Source organism: Furipterus horrens, unplaced genomic scaffold (assembly GCF_987537825.1).
Source record: "Furipterus horrens unplaced genomic scaffold, mFurHor1.1.pri manual_scaffold_12, whole genome shotgun sequence".
Lineage (NCBI taxonomy): Eukaryota > Metazoa > Chordata > Mammalia > Chiroptera > Furipteridae > Furipterus > Furipterus horrens.
In genome coordinates, this window is record NW_028327182.1 from 58,459,005 (window position 1) to 58,479,585 (window position 20,581).

General features: G+C 38.2%; 1 protein-coding gene across 2 annotated transcripts in view; it reads left to right on the forward strand.

The window, feature by feature from the left end:
- The first annotated feature begins 204 nt into the window (after positions 1-204).
- Positions 205-20,581, forward strand: part of ITGBL1 (integrin subunit beta like 1) — a 284,324-nt gene continuing 263,947 nt past the window's right edge. For both annotated transcript variants that reach the window (XM_090258003.1, XM_090258004.1), the window contains exons 1-2: positions 205-504; positions 1,638-1,855. In XM_090258003.1, the coding sequence (XP_090114129.1) occupies positions 404-504; positions 1,638-1,855 (319 nt within the window). In that variant the 5' untranslated portion in view covers positions 205-403. The remainder of the gene's footprint in view (positions 505-1,637; positions 1,856-20,581) is intronic.

Here is a 20,581-nt window from a genome sequence, read left to right on the forward strand (position 1 = left end):
AGCCTCCCCCTTAACCTCACATCTTGGAGTTTATCTGTCCCTTCAATATCAGCCAGCCCAAATATTCCCTTGTCAAATATTTCTGGGGCCTGTGAACAGGACATTTCTTTTCTAATGTCAAAATAAACCATCTGCTTGCACAACTGTTTCTAATTACTTTCCTGCCTAGACTCTCCACTTGAGGGGTTTGGCACAAGCACCCCGCCCAGAGCAGTGCTGCTGCCCAAATCTTCTCAGGCAGCTCATCAAGGCACTTGCAGCTCCTTCCCGGACCCGAGTGCCTGAGTGTCTGTGGGTCCTTCTGCCCAGCCATCTGCTGGTGGCACCTCACTCTCCTACAGGCTCCCACTGTGAACCCCACCTTGCAGAAGCTCCACTGGCCTCCACAGCGTGGGAGCTCAGCATGCTGCATCCCGCAGGCTTCAGGAACTTCTTGCTGCTAGCGTCATTTCTCCTCTTTGTGGGGCTGTCAGCTGTTCCTCAAAGCTTCTTGCCATCTCTGAGGTAAGTTTGGTTTGTTATTCTTTAACACAGACCTGCCCTGCTTTGTGTGGCAGGGCTCAAGCTTGCAGCACGGCTGCCGTAAGTCAACAGCAGTTAACAGAGTTGGACACAGGATAAACTGTTTTCAACCTGTTCCCATTCCTTTCCTTATATCTGTATTGTGTGTTGCTTCTCCACTGTCCTTTTGCTTGTACTTCAGAAAAATAAAATCACTGAGTAAATAAATAATTTCCTCCTATGCCAAAAAATATCAGGAGGAATTTTTTTTTAAATTTTTTTAAATTTATTGAGTTGTGGGGTGGGGGGGAGAGAGAGAGAGAGAGAGAGAGAGATTTGTTGTTTCACTTATTCATACCTTCATTGGTTGACACTGGTCTGTGCCCTGACCAGTCATCGAACCCACAACTTCGGCATAGCAGGATGATGCTCTAACCAACTAAGCTACCCAGCCCAGGAGGAATTTCTGACATGAGTTAAAGGTAGTTCTATCTGTATCTATAAGTTTTCATATCCTATAAACTGAATTATTTTGTGGGTCTCTAGTACATTTTATATTACATTCTGTATGAGACTTTAAGGCACATTGCAAAGCTAAACTCTTAAAAAGTGTAGTATATAAACACTTCCTAATGCAACTTAAGAAAACATTATGCTCTGTGCTATCATAACATGTAGAGCTCTTTCTATATATTCATGTCTTTTTTTTCATAAAATAGTTGCCCCTGGCTGTCAGATAGTAATGGGACTTTTCAAAGAGAACTAAAAAGTTAGGAAAGTGTCATATTTTGGATTAATTTGTGTTTAATCTAAATGTGCATATAAAATTTAGGGACAAACTTCCAAGGGGAAGGACTGTATTTGTATCACCTCTGTCCAAGTGGAAGATGGTCTTATTCTTAGGTGAGACGGTCCTCACTTAGAAAACTTGGGTCATGGTCAGTTCTCAGGTGATAGCCAGTGGGTGGTGCTGCTTGCTTGGGATAAGACAACTCTTCTAGAGGGACCTTGGCCACCCAGAGGAATGTGAAGCTTCAGGAATTTTGTGTCTCCATCTGGGAGGAAACATGGGCTCAGCGCACTAGAGGCAGTGTGTGTTTGACCATGGCCCTGCTGTGTTTTGTCGCCCCATGCAGAAGTGGGTCAGGTGCCATGTGCAGGCTGTCCCAGACAGAATCGGAGCACCGGTGTCGGGTGCCTGGGCAGCCCCCAGGGGTTAATCTGTGCCACGGTCGGGGCCGGTGTGACTGCGGGGTCTGCATCTGCCACGTGAACGAGCCAGGCGTGTACTTCGGGCCCTTGTGTGAATGCCACGAGTGGGTGTGCGAGACATACGACGGGAGGACCTGTGCAGGTAAGGGAGGATGCCATCTCCTCTCCGTGACACACCAGCACCTGAGGGAGCCAGGAAACACTTCCTTCTGGGGTTTCTGCCATTTCCCCCCAGGGAGAGGAGGGTAAGGACAGACCTCTTGCTCACTTAGCCATCAAGGGAGTTACTGTCATCCTCGACTGTATTTTTTTGCTAAGTCAATTATGGAATCATGCATCATAACACTTTCTTCCATCCTAGGGTTCAAACTTAAGTGGAAATATTTGTATAATTTATCATTTAATTGTAAGTCTCACTTGCCTGTATTTTAGTTTCTTATTACAGACTAAATTTCTCAACTTCCTCACAAATGGAATTATTTTGCTTCATTCCTCTACCCCAAACACTAACGTTAATCATTATATTTGCAGAACACAAGCCTGTGTTTTATTTTTACTAAGCCAATACAGGAGAATATTTTCCTAAACTCTAAGGGGGCATGTTGTATCCTTGAACTCTGATTTGCCCTCTTATATTTAGGATACAGTTCACAGATATACGTGCATATCAGCAACTGTGACAAGGAAAAATAAGTAGGTCCATATTTATTTAGAGGCAATCTCATTTGTGTTGTTTTAACTGCTTGAAATTTTTAGCTGTGGTGGAACTTGCTATTTTGTAAGGGTGGAGCAAAAATAAATTCATTTCCTTGCTCATTTTTAAGGAGTGATTTGGGCCATGAGTTTGGAAAGGGTCGAGGTATTTCTTCATAGAGAAACACCCACCCCCACCCCGCCACCACCACTGCTACCAGTTTCACTTAAATATGCCATTTACTTAAGGCCAAGAACCTCAATTAGGTCATTGTAAGTGAATCAGGCACTTGTTAGTAAAAGGACAATACAGAGTATTCCAGTCAAGGTTTGGCATATTTGTAGGAAAAAAACCACAACTCATTTACCCACAATGTAGCTAAGAATAAAGAGTCCAACACTAACATACAGAGGTCAAGAATGAATTTATAACAAAATGTCTTTTTTTTTTTCTTGGCATCTGGGCTTAGAAGAGCATAAAGGGAATACTTAATATACAGACTGTTTGGCAGTGGAAAAAATAGTCATGTAAGTAATTCAGAAGAGCACAGGTGCTTCTATGTGGTTTGTTTATCCTGTAAAGACTGCAGCTCAACCCTTTAAAAATAGTGAATACCACAATGTGTTATTTTAACCTCATCAGTCCCTTAAGCTTTAGTATTATTAAGAAGAGTCCTTTGGGATGAAAGTTAAGTATTTTTTAACATTTCATTCAAATTCAACTTCTACTTAGCTTCTCTGGATTTTATTGCCTCTGGCAAGGCCTCTTCAATATCGTGAGTTCTGAATACATTTTTAAAGGGCATTTTGTATTGTTCTTTCATTAGAAAACAAGAAATAAGATCTAGTCTTCAACTGAAACTAGTTATGGGGGTCATTAGATAAAACTCCCCTATTGAAGAAGATTCTTTTATTCCTTTCTTTAAAATTATGCAGAGGGAATGCGGTGGTAGATAGTGCTCTTGTTTATCTCCCATGGAAAGTAATTTGTTGTTTACCCATACCATCTTAGTCATTGCATTCCTTCCTCCCTGATACAAAATACACTGAGTCACCCAAAGTTTTGTTTGCTTGTGTGTGTGTTCCTGTAGAAGGCAAACCGCTTCTCTTTATTTCAAAGCCAAATGAAATAAATGTGTTCATTTTCCATTCTCATTACTCTGACTGACAGCCCTTTGAGGCCTGTGCTACAGGGCCTGGGGCAGAATCTGTCCCTGCAAATGTTGTGACTATGTTTGCCTGATGCTCTGTGTTTCTCTGGACAATGAGGAAATCCTTACACACAGCCCATCATGCTACTTTGCCAGCTTGCCTGCTTGTTCTGTGCTTTAAATTTAGCTTCTCAATTTCATCTTCAACAAGTAGTTCTAATATTATAGCTAGCAATATACAAACATAGCAGGTTGTCTTTTATGTTTTTATGGGTACCAGGGCCTTAACCTCTAAGATAATCCCCTGTAGGTACTTTCTAGAAATAGAATAGCTTGCAGAGACATTTGCAACCTTTGTGATAAACAAAGTTCTGCTCAGGTAGTGTATCATACAGTGGTAAAGATTTTGGCCTCTGGAGGAAACTTTCCAGGGTTTAAATTAACTGTGGGAACTCAAGCAGTCAGTTAAATTCTATTTCATCATCTGTAAAATGGGATAATAACAATACTTACATTACAGAATTGTTATGAAGTTTACCATATGTAAAAACACTTAAAAGAGTGTTTTGCACAAAGCCAGTGTTCAATATATGTTAAAATGTGTATATACATATAACAGTATTATTATAGCAATGCATAAAAGGTGAGCTAGTGTGGATAGATGGATGAATAGATAGATAGACAAATAGATTAGATAAGCAGATACAATAGATAGATAGGTAGAGAGATAGTCTGGCTTTGTGTTTGTTGGGCAAATGACTCAGTAAAAAACAATTTTGTTTTCTTAGTGTAGTCTGGGCCTGTTATTGATCCGAAGCTCAGAGTCAAACAAGGACAGCTATTTTGGCCCAGCCTCAGAGCAGCTGTATTACATACACCATGCCCTTTTAAATTTAGGTCCATGGAGATTCTAATACTGTGACTCACAAGAAACATACTTATTTTAGTTGAGCTAGTTGAAAGTGATTACATTTACAAGATCAAAAGTGGTCTATTTCTTCCAGTGGCCACTTGTTTGTGTCACACGCATCTTCCTTAAACTTCAATAGCATAAAATCTGCCCCAGTGATTGTTCCTGTGGGTCTTATGTGCTAATAAGGACTAACCTAATTTTGCTGAAATAATCTTGGAGAATAGTAAAATGTTTGGTTACATAAAAACAAACTTTCAGTTAATATTTCAAGGCATTCCTGGAAACATCCTGAACAGCTATGATTTCATTTAAACAAAATACTGGTTTCTTAAAAAATCTCATCTAATCGCTTTATATATATACTACATATATATTTATATGTATAAATATATACATATAATAAGGAAGAGCAATCTAAATTTAATTTAACAAACATTTATATTTGTTGTTGAAGGGGATATAAAGGTGAGGAGAGCTTCCCACTGAGAGGTCAAGAGAAATATCAAATACCTAAAATGCAAAACATAATTTCTAGAAAATTCTCTAAAGTTTCCTTTAAGGCAGAAACTAAATAGTGTGGTATTATAGTTAAAATACTTGAGAATGTGGTAGCACACACACTTTTAAGTTCAGGGAAGTTTTTACTCCAGAGAGCGAACTGTTGGAATTTTGAGTGAAGAAAAGTTTGAGCAAAGGTTTGGAGGCAGAAAAAACATGTGGGTGTGTTTGGGAAATAGTGAGGCATTCTAAGTTTGGCTTGGCTGGATCTTAGGGCTGTGAGGAAAGTGGTAGAAAGTATTTGAGAGTCACAGATTGACATATTGTGGTGGACTTTGAACCTGGATGTGAAGTTTCCACTCAGTTAAACATCATATAGAGCAATGAAGTGTGTGAAAATGGGAAACAGGGTTAGTGCTCAGACTCATGAAAAATAATGTGGTGTCCAATGGCACAGCAGATTGAGGTAGACGCTTGATGAGGAGGAACTCAGTTTAGATGCCACTTATAGTTCAACACAGAGAAAATAAAGTTAGAATTATGATGAATTTTAAACACTGTTAAAACCTGTTCTTTAATACCTTCTTCAGTAAAGGAATGTGTTGAACAGACAGACTTTGATTGCCTCCTTTCATGTGTTTTTATCTTGGTCTTCACATCTGCAGTTCTGGAGAACACATTCAGCTGTCCCCCGTGACTAAGCTTACTCACCCACTTCATGCAAACCTCTTGTTCTGTACTCCCCAAGAGTCATCCATTTTGGATAAATGTATCTTGTCTTACCCCTAATGACACATAAAATTTAAAAGTTTTCATCCTCAAAAGCGTGCCAGACCTGCACATCACTTTCTCTAAATTAATACTGCTTTATCTGGACACCTGGCCCTGGCTGGTTTAGCTCAGTGGATTGAGCGTCGGCCTGCGAGCTAAGTGTCGCTGGTTCGATCTTCCAGTCAGGGTACATCAGAGAAGGAAAACTCTGACTCCAAAAAACCTCCGCTGCCTTGCGGCATACCTCTTCAGGGGAAAGGCTAAGGGAGTAAACCCTGACAGAAAATCTGGAGCCGGAGTCCCTAAGGCGGTTTGACGTTGTAGTCAACACCGGCAACTCCTGCGGCGCACCTGAAGCCAAGCTGTATTGACTCCGTCTTTCCCTTGGACCCTTCAGCTGCGAAGAGAGGGGGGGTCTGCTGCATGGGCAACAGCAGACCCTCCATATCACCCTGCCCAGGCTCTGTAGCTTCAGCGTCATCGCAAGATGTCGATTCAACACGGGAGGAGACAGATACGATGTCACTCCCGAGTCGGACTGCACAGCCATTCTCGGCGGTGCAGATAGACTCTTAAGAAGCTACACCATCGTCTCTCGAGACGGACGGCTGCCGACGACGATCTGGACACCACTCTGAAGTCCAACCATAGAAATCAAAATATGTTGCCCCTGGGCCAGGTCATTCCCACACCTTTATATTCTAGAGGAGTGTATTTATGATATGATGGTACTTCAATCAAATAGTGTCAGTATGACAAATTTAGAAGTTATATTTTTAAGTAAAATTTCCCTGGAAAGGGGAACACATGGGAGCAAAATTATTTGTGTGACAAATTTTATATTTGCAAACTGTAAACTCTCTTCATAGGCTTCTCAAAGTTCTTCAACATATTTTCAGATATGATGCTAAAACTGGCATCCCATGTCTTGTCTCTGGGTATCATAACCCTCACAAAATGTTATGCAGCTCTCTGGACCTAACGCACAGATTGTTAAATATGATCTTTGACTAATGAATCTCAGCGTTTGAGGTTAGGTGATCAATGCCATAGAAAGAGAGTTCCCAGATATGATTCTTTGTCTGAAAAATTCCTTGTCTGAGGAGTTATGAAGACAAAGCATTCTCCTAAATTCCATCTCCTGCTATTTTATTAGTTTCTTAGTGCTGCTATAATTACCACAAACCATGTGGCTTAAACAACACAAACATATTTTCTAATAGTTTTGTATGTCAGATATTCAATGGGGGTCTCCCAAGGCTAAGGTGTAGGCAAGCTCTGTTCCTTTTATGAAGATTCTCAGAGAAAATCCATTTCATGATAATTCAATGTTGAGAGAATTTAGTTTTATGTGGCTATAGGACTGAGGTTTTTGTTTCCTTGTTGGCTAATAGCTGGGATCTCTTTGATCTCTTAGATGACTCTCTTGAGTCCTTTGCATATATACTCTTAAATCTGAGAACCAGCAATAAGGTGTCAGATCTCTCTCATGATGCCATCTCTGTGAGCTTCTTCCATTGTCACATTCTCTCTCACCACAGCTTGGAAAAGTGCTCCAACTTTAAGGACTTGTGATTAAAAGTGGCCCAACAAGATAATCCAGTATGATCTTCCCATTTGAAGATCTGCAATCTCTACCACATCAGCAAAGTCTCCTTAGCCATGTAAGGGAATATATTTACAGAAGCTGTGAACAGGATATGGACCTCTTTGTGGCCTTTATTCTTTCTACTATAGCTGATCTCCTATAAAGTACAAGAGGAATGCCATGGTATGTGAAAGGTGACGGAGAGAGGTTGCAACTCTATTATACCTGGCTGTTCTTAAACTCCATTCAGGATGCAAGTACTGAGTCTTTCCCTTCTTTTCAAAGTTTATCTTCACGACCTAATTTTCCTGGCCTTAATCTTTCCCACACTAATTCTTATAAGAAACACCAGGATTATGGTACAGACTGAGAAAAGTGTCGTATAGCCCAGCAGTTGCCTAGGCTCAATGTGAACCATGGAGCTATTTATTCTAACACTCACAACTTCTGTTTCCTTACCTACAAAATAGGAACAATAATAGTATCAAATGAGACTAATAAAAACTCAGGGAATAATTTTTAACATAATTCCTGTTGAGTTTGATTTTTCAGCTGTTTTAGACTTAAATAGGAAGGCTGATTTGAAAAATGTCGTTAGTTTTCTATCACGTCAAGTTTTTTCTATACAGCTTATCTTAATGTGACCACTCTAGGCTGGATCAAGCCTGGATCAAGCCTGGGTCAAGGGAAGCACTGGTGCTCTCTTAGTGGCTGAGAGCAAACCTCCCTAGAGTGAGGAGGGGTGGGGGACAACCTTGGAGACCGGCGACTGATTCATACTTGTCTAGGCTATTCAGTGACACACGAGACAGTGTGGTGAGAGGTTGTGTGCCACTCTATATAGTGAATAATATTCTGAAGTGTAGCCTGCGTTTTTGTCTGTATACAAAGAGTTAGCAGAATTTATTTTTTTATTTGCATATGCACTTATTTCCTTTGCTTCAGATTATGTCTGCCTCTGCTATTTCTCATTGTAAGCTTCTAAACAACCCTGATTTGTTGTGTTATATCTGTGGCAGTTTCACCATTCCCAGTCAAAGGACAAACATCAGTGCATTTGTCAGGCAAGCCAATCCTGCATATTTTAAAGTAAAACTTGGTGATCAAGATAAGTCTTGGGCCCCTCACAAGGTATGCAAGCACTGTGTCGAGAGTTTATAGATGTGGATGGAGGGGACACGTGATAAATTGCCATTTGGTATACCTATGGTTTGGTGAGAGCCCAGAGATTATTCAAGTGACTGTTACTTTTGTATAGTGAAAACGTGAGGATATAACAAGAAAAATAAATGGAAAATAGAGTACCTTAGTCTACTGTCAGCTGTACGCCCAGCACCTCATTCAGCTGAAATCCCAGTGCCAGTTTTCATTGTACTACCCTCTTTCGAAAAACAGAAGTATGGTGAAGAACTAAGTGACAGCAAGGATGAGGATTTTGAAATTGAAGATGACTTAGTTCATAAGGGATTTGATCAGCATGAGTTGAATGATTTGACATGAGATTTAAGACCATCCAAAAAGGCTTCAGAACTCCTATCATCAAGACTGCATGAGAAAAACTTGCTTGAAAAAGGAGCAAAGGCATCCTACTTTTGATCAAGAGAAAGTGCATTTCTGCAGTACTTTTGAAGTAACAGTGGCTTTGTGTATTGCCATAACATACATGGTTTAATGGAGGAATTGGGAATTCCAATCTATAACGCAACTGAATGACAATTGTTCATTGATAGCTCATAGCAGAGCTTGAAGTGTGTCCTCCTCCACAATGGCAATTTATTTGGTGCAGTCCCAATTGGCCATTCAGTTTGTTTTTGTGAAGAGTATGAAGACATAAAGAGAGTCATTGATCTGTTGCAATATCACAAGCACAATTGGATCATCTGTGTTGACCTTCAAATGGTATGCTTCCTTCTTGGTCAGCAACACGGATACACCAAGTGTCCTTTTTTTCTGTGTATGTGGGACAGAATAGCTTGTGAGAAGCACTGGGTGTAGTCAAATGGCCTCCAAGATCTGACTTCAAACCTGGTAATCTAAACATTCTCCATTTGCGACTTGTTGACAGACAAAACATTCTATTCCCACCTCTGCACATAAAACTGGATCTCATGAAGCAATTTGTGAAAGCTTTGCCAGCTGAAGGAGATTGTTTCAAGTACCTCCTTTTGGCATTTCCTAGCTTGTTGTTTGAAAAGATAAAATACCTTAATATGTATGTTTGGTAGCAGAACTTTACTATTGTACACAATTTGTCTTACTATATATATATATATATATATATATATATATATATATAGCCTTTAGATGAATAAAATAATTCTATATAAACAGTATATTCAGGTAATTATTTTCTTTATTTTCCTTTGTATGTACATTTTGTATGATTTTTGGGACAAAGGGATGGTATTCTGTACCTTAAAGAGTTGAAGTGATAGAGAAAAACTGGGGTCTTTTTTGGATTCAGATGCAAAACGTCAGTGAAAAACAAGCATCAGATCTAATTCAACTAAAATTGTTTTCCCCAGTGAAATCTTTAAATGGAGAGGACAATTAGAAAGCTATGTTAATAGCCAAGAGTGAAAACTAATAATATTTTGAATGCTATTGTTGACCATAGGAAGAAAGTGAGAGAATGATGCTAATTCCTTTGTTATATGGTAGAAGTGACAGCATTGGGAAATGGTATTGGTGAGGAAATGTAAACTTTTATGGTCATACTGGTTTTCAAATAGTCTGAGTCTTGCAACTTTCCACCAGGAGACACCTGGCCCTATTCCTGATTAGAAGGTAAAGGATTATATCCTTTCATGTATAGAGAACCCTTGCTCTGCTCTGGTGCTAAGTACCAGTACCTTTCCTTATTCAAATTTCTCTCACTTGAGAGAGTGGGGTTAGAAATTGAGAGGGTAATATATATTTTTTTTAATTTAATTTTTTGGTTTTTCAATTACAGTTTTCCCATTTTCCCCCCATTGCTCCCCCCCACTCAGCCTGCTCCTTCTCCCACTATCATATCCCTCCCCGTTGTCCATGTCCATGAGTGATTTATACACATTCCTTGACTCAGAGGGCAATATTTTTGAAGGAAAGGGATGAAGAGTAGTTGTTCATTACACAGCCCTCTGAAAGTGGTAAGTCATGGCCAAAGACTACATCAATTCCTAAAGGTTGTCAATTTATCACATAATGAGCATATACTAGAAACTGAGAAGAATTTAAGAAGTTACATCTCCTGAGCTCAACTAATTTTCTCTCAAATATCACATTATGATAAATTTCTAGAGTTATTCAAATATGTAGTTTTATTTGTGGGCCTCTAGGACACTGACTCATTAAAATTGTAAAAGATGAATGAAAATGAAGTTGTAGGTTGTATGTTAAGCAAACACTGGTTAGAACTCTTGAGTATAGTGTTATTTTTACTGTACCCAAAGTTCTGCCTTAATTACATTCATTGTGTAAAAATATCTTCAATTTAAAGTTATCAGTAATGAAATTTTTATGAAAATATCAGAAATTTTTATTTTCTATGGAAAAGAAATCTATTAGTTTTTTGTGTCTCTCCAATATTTCATTATAAGATGTTATAAAACTTGATTCTAATATATCACAAAATAGGTAAACACCCTAAATATACTGTGAAATATTTCACTTCTACGTAATAATTTCCTCATGACTTCCCTTCATACATGCTTTAAATATATAAACACTAAATCAGGTGGAGTAATTCAGGCTTATATTGGTGGGGGGAGGGGTGTGTGGCTAGGTGTCTTTCAGATACTCAAGTGTTTTTGGTAGGACAATTATTTTGGGTCCAAGTAATAGAAAACCCAACTCAAGTGCTTAAGAAAAAAATTACTATTTACTGGCCCACTTAATTGAAATATTTAGGGTGGTTTCCAAAATGTGCTTCCTGAGCCAGCATTAATTGGGGACTTGTTAGAAATGCAAATTCTGAGGCCCTAAACTAGATCTACTGAACCAGCAAGTCTGACTGTGGGGCTCAGTCATCTGCTTGAGCAAGCTCTCTTGGTTGTTCTGATGCATAGTAAAATTTGAGCATCAGTGGGTTAAGATTGAATCTATCTCTGGGTGAAACTCAATTTAGGGCTCAAAGGATGCTACCAGCATGTAAATTTGGGCTCTTCTACCCCTGGGATAGCCCCATGTCCAGGATTCAGATGGTAGCCAGTGGCAGCTTTAGATACCTATTATCACAGCACCCTGTCCAGTGTTTCACCTCAAATTGAGTGTTTAATACCAAATAGAGATCTAGATCTACACAAAGAAATAAAGAGGACTAGAAATGGTAACTACAAATCTCTTTAAAAGAAATAGGTGAGAAGCATGTGACTGCAAAGAAGGCAAAAACCAGGGATGAGATCATAGAGAAAAACAGAAGATTAGATTACTGGGATAACAAAGACTATCTTAGAAGTAGGGGAAAATGGTAAATAATGCAGATATGCATCATGGGTTTCATATTTTAATAGACTAGACTGCTTGCAGCTTTAAAATGTCATAAACTATTTAAATGTCATGTTTAATATTATAAAATAATAATAAATCATTCATGTTAATTTCTCTTCTCTGTGGCTATATTACTATTCATTTATTCAATCAGTGCATGTTTACTTAGCACTATAAGGGATGTAAGCACATCCAATATTCCACATTATACTTAGGTTAGTTGTGCACAAAAAACTTGACTATCTTGTAGATTTCAAGTGTCAGCTCTTCTTTTAATGCTTTCTAAATTGCATCAAATGGGAAACAAATCTAGAAATATGTAAATTATTACTTAACTACATTCTTAAGGTCAGAGAAGGAAAACTCTGACTCCAAAAAACCTCCGCTGCCTTGCGGCATACCTCTTCAGGGGAAAGGCTAAGGGAGTAAACCCCGACAGAAAATCCGGAGCCCCAGTCCCTAAGGCGGTTTGACGTTGTAGTCAACACCGGCAACTCCTGCGGCGCACCTGAAGCCAAGCTGTATTGACTCCGTCTTTCCCTTGGACCCTTCAGCTGCGAAGAGAGGGGGGGTCTGCTGCATGGGCAACAGCAGACCCTCCATATCACCCTGCCCAGGCTCTGTAGCTTCAGCTTCACTGGAGAGGACACTCCAGCGTCATCACAAGATGTCGATTCAACACGGGAGGAGACAGATACCGTGTCACTCCCGAGTTGGACTGCACAGCCATTCTCGGCGGTGCAGATAGACTCTTAAGAAGCTACACCATCGTCTCTCGAGACGGACGGCTGCCGACGACGACGACATTCTTAAGGTCATTATTTTATAATGAAATTTTCTTTATAATATGTCTTCATAAACCTTGAACTTATCTTAATGCTTTCAGGTACTCCCAGTGATTTTACTAACCTATCTCATATCTTTTATTGTATCTATATTAAGTAGAAATGCCCAACTTTATTGTATTATTTGAGCACATTAAAGTTCACAAGAGAAATGTGAAATAACTCCAAGGCTGGAGTTATGATCCTGTCAAATAGATCAAGCTAATTTCAAGCTATGTCAGGTCAGTTGCTGCAAGACATTTGAGGAACATAAAGAATTATGTGGAGCCTGTTGATAACAGCTTCTTCTTGTACTATGACCCAAAATAATACCACACCTGTCATATTACCAACTCTTCTGTTAAAATAGAAAGCCCATATTGGAATTTTATATCAACTTCACTAAAAGGAGAAAATTAGGATGATTTAAAAATATGGTTGTAATTATTAATAAGTTGGTAGTGAAAAGATAGATGAAATTGGCAATTATATTTGCAAAAACATAATTTTTAAATAAATATTTATATATATTTTAATTACTTCACTTATGTTTTCCAATCTTGGCTGATCGTAAGAATCAACTGTGGTATTTTTGTGTTGTCAGTTTCCTAAGCCCCACTTCTGGAGAAGCATTTCATAGATCTGTCTATTTAACCAGTACCTCAGGTAATTGAATGCTCATCTATATGTATATTGGCAAAACACCTGCCTAAAGTAAGGAATTTGTATATTCTTCAAGGAGATGAATGTGGGGAGCTCATAGAAATATATCCAGTCTTAGTTACTGAACCTGCCAGATGAGTTTCCTAGTCTATAAACTGAAGACTGGGGACCTTTTAATAAACATGCTACTTACTGAACATACATCATGTGTCTAGGCATTGTGTTAGTTATGCTATATATTATTCATAGTATTCCCACTACAACTTCTTGAGATAAGCATTATTGTGTTCTGACAATAGCAATAACAATGGATTTCTTACAAGATTTTTGTGGGTAATCAATGAGATTAGAGATGTTAAACAAACAAATAAGTAAAAATCATGTTCCAAAGTAGGGAGCAAATACTACCTTTCTGGAGACATAAACTGTACAGCTTTGACATGAGAGATTTTTTCCCCAACTCCCACCCATTAAACTTTTATGGAACCCTTTCTCACCTATTAAACACATGGCATATATGAGATGTCCAATATATTTTAGTTCCCCTTCAATGCTTATGTATGTGACATGTAAAAACAGATGGTATAGTTGAATATATATGGGCTTCAGGGCTATAAAAATATTGAATAGATAGAATCTTGTCTGTCTTTGATTGGCTGGGCAACACTGAACAGCTTATCTCACCTCTTCTATTTCTCATTGGAATAATGAGAATAATCTCAAAGTATCCTTAAATGAAATAATGTAAGGTGACCTATTACAGAGATTGCCAAAATTAGATAATATTTTAAATGAAATACCACATTTGAGTAACATTTTGTAGAGTAATACTTTGTAAATGCAAGTCTGTATTGTCACATATGTAGCAAAAAGAGAAAGCGTTGTTTTCTGAAAAGTGTAAATGTAAATTAAGTTAGAAACAGCATGCTTTTGTGTAACATTTGATAAGGTCCAATCTTAATGAAGAAAGTTAGTGAACTTTTATTTATTTTTTCACACTGGTAGAGGTGGAGTCACTGACATCAAAGGACACTGAAATACTGATGCATGCTGATAAAATAAAATTAGTTTGCCCGACTCATTAGTGAAAAAATAGAAACCATTGAGAGTAAAGGTTTACGGTGGGAATTGGTAGCTTTTAGAACAAGTGAAAAACAATTTTCTTTTATTTAAACCTTTGTCTCAAGAGCTTAGTTGCAGTGATGGGAGTATGCAATAAGGGTAATTGTTTTTTATTCAAGTAGTTAGCATTTTGTTATAGACTGAAAGCTTAGGATCCCCCTCTTAAATTCATATGTTGAAGCCCTAAACTCCAAATATGATGGCATTTGGAGGTGTGACCCTTGGGAGGTGAATAGTGTTACAAGAGGTCATGAGGGTAGGGCCCCCACAATGGTATAAATGCCCTTATGAAAAAAAGAAGAGACAGGATAGCTCTCTCTTTCTCTGCCACATAAGACTATGGAGGCAGCTGTTTCTAAGCAAGAAAGGGGGGCCTCCTTAAAAACGAAATCTGCCTCTTAGATGTTTTAGCCTCTAGAACTTTGAGAAATAAGTGATGTGTAAGCCACCCAGTCTATGGTATTTTGGTATAGCATTCTGAGTAAAGACACACTTAATGAGCAGTTACTATGCAGAGTCCTCTTACACAAAAAGGAAGAGTCCAACCCTGAAATTAACGAAGACAAAACTGATTAAAATAATGTTGAGTAATTTGCTGTTCATATGCACTGTGAGAAGTTGTTAATCATGCAGGAGGGGTCCTTTGGGCTGGGTCTAAATAATGAGAGGGATTTGTATCCTTGGGTTTTGATCACTTTAGAAGCGTCAGAAGTTATAAATGAGTACAGAGAAGGAGTTACGTTGCAAATAAATGTATTGATAAAATATTTCAAGGCTAACAAATATCTGCCAACCCAGATACAACAGTTCTGGCTCTATTTATCTTCTTGTTTCAGATTTTAGTCTAACGGATTTTCAAAGAGGGAACAGGGTTTCTTAGTCATTACAGAAATCATCACTGAAAAATAAGTTTTTCTGCTGGTGGGCTGGGAATCCCTTAGTGTTCCCGGTGTCGGTGGTGCCCAAATGCCAAAGATATTTAATGATATTTAGTAAAGACCTCTAAAATTTCTACTTCATACTGACTCCATTGTTAATAAGTGATATACCAGCATATTGCATGTGTAAGATCTTTCTAGGTTTCTGGGTGAACCATTTAACTAATATGTCAATAGTATGGAGTTTTTAAAAAGGTTTTAATGACTTATGCCCTAATTTGTAAGCATTAATATCCCCAACTTGTAACTATGTAAATTATTGTGAGTTAAATGTGTTTGAATTTTGTTTTTAAGGAAACTGTCTGGTTCTCTGTCTCTGCTTAAGTGTTGTGAATAAAATGCTCTGGTCTCCTTTGCAGCCACATTTTCCTCTTCCAGGTTAACAGATGGTCAACTTCTCCTTCTGACTGTCTCCCTACGTCATCTTACGTCACCTTACCTTCCCCATCACAACAACTTACCTCCTAAAGATGATAGCTTCCAAATTAACCCACACATTGCCTTCTCATCCTGAGAAAGTTTATATAAGCAGATATAAGGTATTCATATTGTTACATTTGAAGGGATTTTAAGATTAGACAGACTGTGGTAAAAGGGCCATGTCTCCACACTCACTTTCCTACATCATGATTGCCATTTAATTACACCACATATTTCTTGATAATTTTAAATATTTCACTTCGTTTTAAACTGATGAATAATATGACAAAATTTGAGTCACCTGGATGAACACTGTTTCCCTAAAGAAGAATGTGGAATGTTTATAGCACCTTCTTTTGGGAGCTCAGACTTCCAATATAGGATTATATTTGTGGTCATGGTCAGCAGTTATACATTTAGTAGGTGGTTTTACTGTTTTTGGAGAAAAGGGAAATAGGATAATTGGGGTTGCTTTCAGAGTCCAGAAATCCATTTGACTTAATGGAGCTGACATAACTTATTGCAGTTCTTAGGGCTTCTTGGTCATTTGCAGTAGATACTAATTTTCTGCCCAGGTTTCCTAGAGAAGCGCCTACTGAGTCAGAAAGGAGGCCAGGGATGATAGTTTTATGTATAACAGCACCCTGAGAGGGGTGGTCTTATGGTTCTACTTTCTCTGTCTTCCCTTCACTGGTACCCCATTCCTTTGCTTTTCTTGTCTCAGAATTCCTCAGAGCTTGAAAGAATGAGATTTTAACTTACTTCTCCTTCCTGTGCTACTGGGAAACCCTTTCTATAAAAGAGCAGGATTAAATTCATGAGCCTCAGATATTGATAACTTAGAATTTAGAAAATCCTCTCTTCACAGAACCTGGCTCTCAAGTAGATTGTCTTGCTGTACAATCCTCTTTTGAATGTCAGAAGCTATATAGTAATCCTAAACTTTCTTTCTCCATTTCACCCTTGAAGTTCCAATGGAGAAGCTGCAGGCTGCCCAAGGATAAATGCATTTATGAAGAAAACAATAATCCCTCTAAGCAGGTATTTAATGGGGTAAATCTGAGGTTTCTGGGAGTAAATCTTTTGCTTAGCACATAGTAGATGGTCTATAAAGTTTATTACACAGGAAGTAAATAAACAAATAAGTGAATGGGTGAAAGATGAGGTAGAACTGACATTCTATGGAACAAACAAATTTAAAATCATCCTTAGAATTTTAAAAATTTGACTCATAAAAATTGATATTTAGAGCTAAGAAAACCTCTAGTAGTTCATAAATAAAGGATTATTTGAATTCTTTAACTTCTTAACTAGTGAAAATGGAGCTCATGCCTTTGATCTTCTACTCCGTATCCCAACAATTTGATGAAGGGTGATGAACCTAATGAATAGTGGGGGAATTTATGATAAAGTTTGACACCAAGTTTCACATATTTCTTGAAAAAAATTAAGCTATTTCCTATTAAATCATTTTAATATCCCTCACGTTCTATACTCTTTGTTATAATTCTCAATATTTCAGTGAATTGTGTTTTGAGAGCCTTTGACTAAAATTTACATTTTGCTTTCACTTACATAGTCTGGAGTGGTTCTATTCTGTGAGTGTAGAATGGACATTGGAATCCAGCTCCTCTTTGTTCAAGACACACTTTAACCATGCAATAACTCTCCTCTCAAGTGGTCTGTGAGTTGGGCCTTCGTCACCTGTTCATCTTGCCAATATATTTTCCATATCTGTCCTCCCAGTCACTCAAAGATTTATTCCAGTTGTCTGATGGCAAAATGTTCTTGCACCTGGGGGACAGAGGCCCATAGAACATCTATCTCATCTTCTTTCCTTGACACAAGTTCATTAGCTTCATCTGTCTTAAGGACAATCCCAGCTAAGAGCATATCTGATTTTTCTTCTTTGGGGTCCTTTCAGAATGTCAAGTTTATAGAGAAACTGGCTTTGCGCAAAGTATGTTGTCATCTTTTGCTGGTTTCTAATCTCAGATATTTGCCAGGCTAAATTTATAAAAACACCTTAACTAATCATATTTGTACTTAACTCAAAAGCACATATTTAGGTTGGTCCTTTTATCATAATTTATGTACATAGTTTTTTATTCTGTCTTTTTTGGGGGGGTATATTGTTTACCTGACATCTATTATAATGACATCACATATAGCATTCATCTATTTAGTAGTCATAAAATAACAATGTATATGAATAGAGAGCCAAAAAGCAAGCAGGGGATTTAGATATTTCTTTTTATTAATGAGAAAATTGAAAGCTGGAGAGTTTATGTAGCTTCTAGTCAAAGTCTCAAAATTTGCTCATGTTTCAGATGAAATTTGCTTTCAAGTTCTAAATCACCTATAACACTGAAGTTTGGTGAGCATTCTTCCTCAGATTTTGTTTGATTCCTTGATTAATAAGTGATTCTTTAAAAATTTTTGAAAATTATTTTCTAGTAAAATAAAATACATGTTCAGAATATATGATTATACTCTCTCTCCAAATAAGTATAGCATTTTTATATTCTATATTATGTTATATTTTATGTTATTATATTACATATGCTTTATATATACCTTCTTACATACAGAATTCTAAGAGTCAAGAGAAATTTATCCAAAGAAAATAATCAAAAAGTAAAATGCTATATACATGAAGACACTTAATGCATTGATGCCTATAATAGCAAAAAGTTGTAGGCAAATTGTTCATCCAATAATAGAAAATTAATTATTTTTCCTTAACTTAATATGATAATTTACAATCATTATGATGATATATGAGGATTTTGTATGTGCACATATGACATAAATTAAGGTTGAAAAAGCCAAACACACTACTGTTTGTTCACTCTACCTTCAACTATAGGGAAAGTATGTATGCATACAGACAAATGGGAAAACCTTTAAAATACTAACATGGTGAGGTTGGTGAAATTGTAATTTTTTTTCTACTTTTAAATTTGTCTGTAACTTGAAAGGAGGGCAAGATGTCAGCAGAGTAGGAAGATAGTTTGCACATCCTCACAAAACAGACTGAAAATAAAACTAAAGAAGGTAGCAGTCACCCAAAATAAACCAAAGACTACCTAAAAAAGAGACTTTTGACAACCTTGAGACAGATAGGAAGGACAGGGTTGATAAGAGGCTGGCCCCATTCCCATGGCCAAAGGGCTGAGTAGGAAGCAAGGCTGTGGGAGCTGCCCCTTCAGAGGAGAGAAGCCAAGTCCATAGACAGGGCTCCCAAGCAAAGAGCACCAGTGCTGGCATCCGCTTATCATGCAGCATCCAGCAGTGAAAGACCACAGGGTTTTTCTCTACTGGGGAAAGGCGAAACCCACTGAAGACAAAGCCACAATTTTTTTCTTTAACTCTTGAAGGGGCCAAAGCACAAGTTATGTGTTTACAACTGCTCACCCTAGGCCCCAGTGAAGAGAAGGCAGCAAGGACTGAAGTTGTGTAAGGAGAATCTAAAGTGGGAGTCACCGGGGAGAAATATTGGGGAGCAGCTGTGGGGCTTTCTGTGCCAAGATATACCTGGATCCTGTAGCAGCCATCTTGCTTGAGATGCGCAAGCCCCTCCCATGGGGAAAGCAATTACCTTACCTTGTGGGATATCGCTTGCCCCATCCCCCCTCTGTAACCCTGCTTGTCCTGCCCTGCATCTTTTTTCTCTTATTTGGTTTATTCAGTTTTTTGTTTTGTCTTGTGTGGGGTTTTTTCTTTTATTCTTTGTTTTCTTCCATCCTGCACATTAACTCCTTTTGAGGAGACAGCAATATACACAAAGTCAGGGGGTGTCAGAGACTTGCTGTAGTGTACAGCCATATCGTATACTCTTCTAGGAAACAGACTGGCACTTTCCCCCCTGGAAGAGCTATTAAAACACCCCCCTACTCTCTTACAGACCCAAAACCTGGACTCTGGAGGCCCCACCCATTGGCCTAATAGGAGACCCACTGTGCCAAGTATGGGGAAATAATCCCGAGCAGACTCAGACTTGTGGTGTAGGGGTGGGAGAACACACTGCCATCTTTCTTGAAGTCTGAAAAGTACCTGCCATGGGAAATCCATGAGTTCCATCCCCCCTATCTCACGAGAAGCTCTCTCAGAAACAATTGGGTCTACAACTAGTCTAAGGCTGACAGCAGACTGGCATGCATAGACAGACAGAGGTGGGTATAGTGGTGACTTGCGTTGTTTACTGACATACCTCTGGACCCAGTGCTGATAAAACCCAGCTTTATGGAACAGCTTGGCTCATCCTGGGTGCAGCCAGACCTGGAGGAATCAGCCATGAACTGTGGATCCTTTGTAGCTTTGAACAGATTGTTGAGGGCTAGAGGTGGACATCCCCCGACACTGGTTTACACCAGCCTCAGACTCATCAGAATCATATCCAAAGGGAGAACCCAGCAGACAAGCATGAAACTCCTCTGAGATGAATCTTACTTTGTTCTTTTAATTATTTAACTTATTTTTCTTTTTCATAGCCTTATTTTTTTCTTCTACTTTTTTGCTCTGTTTTTTCTTTCATATCCTTATTTCACTCTTACCTTTGATGACCTCATTGTTCCCTTTGCATTTCTTCTTCATACTTTTGTTATTCTTTCTCTTTCTTTGTCCCTTTTTCCTGTTTTCCTCTTTCAAGTCATAGTTGAATTAGTTATCTCCTTTTTCTCCGCTTTTATCACTTTTTTCCCCTTTGGTCTTTTCTTATTCTATTTTTTTTTCTACTCCTTTTCTACTATTCTATCTCTCTTTCTACTATTATTGTTGTTTTCTGTTTTGTCATTTATATTGCTGTTGTAGTTGGT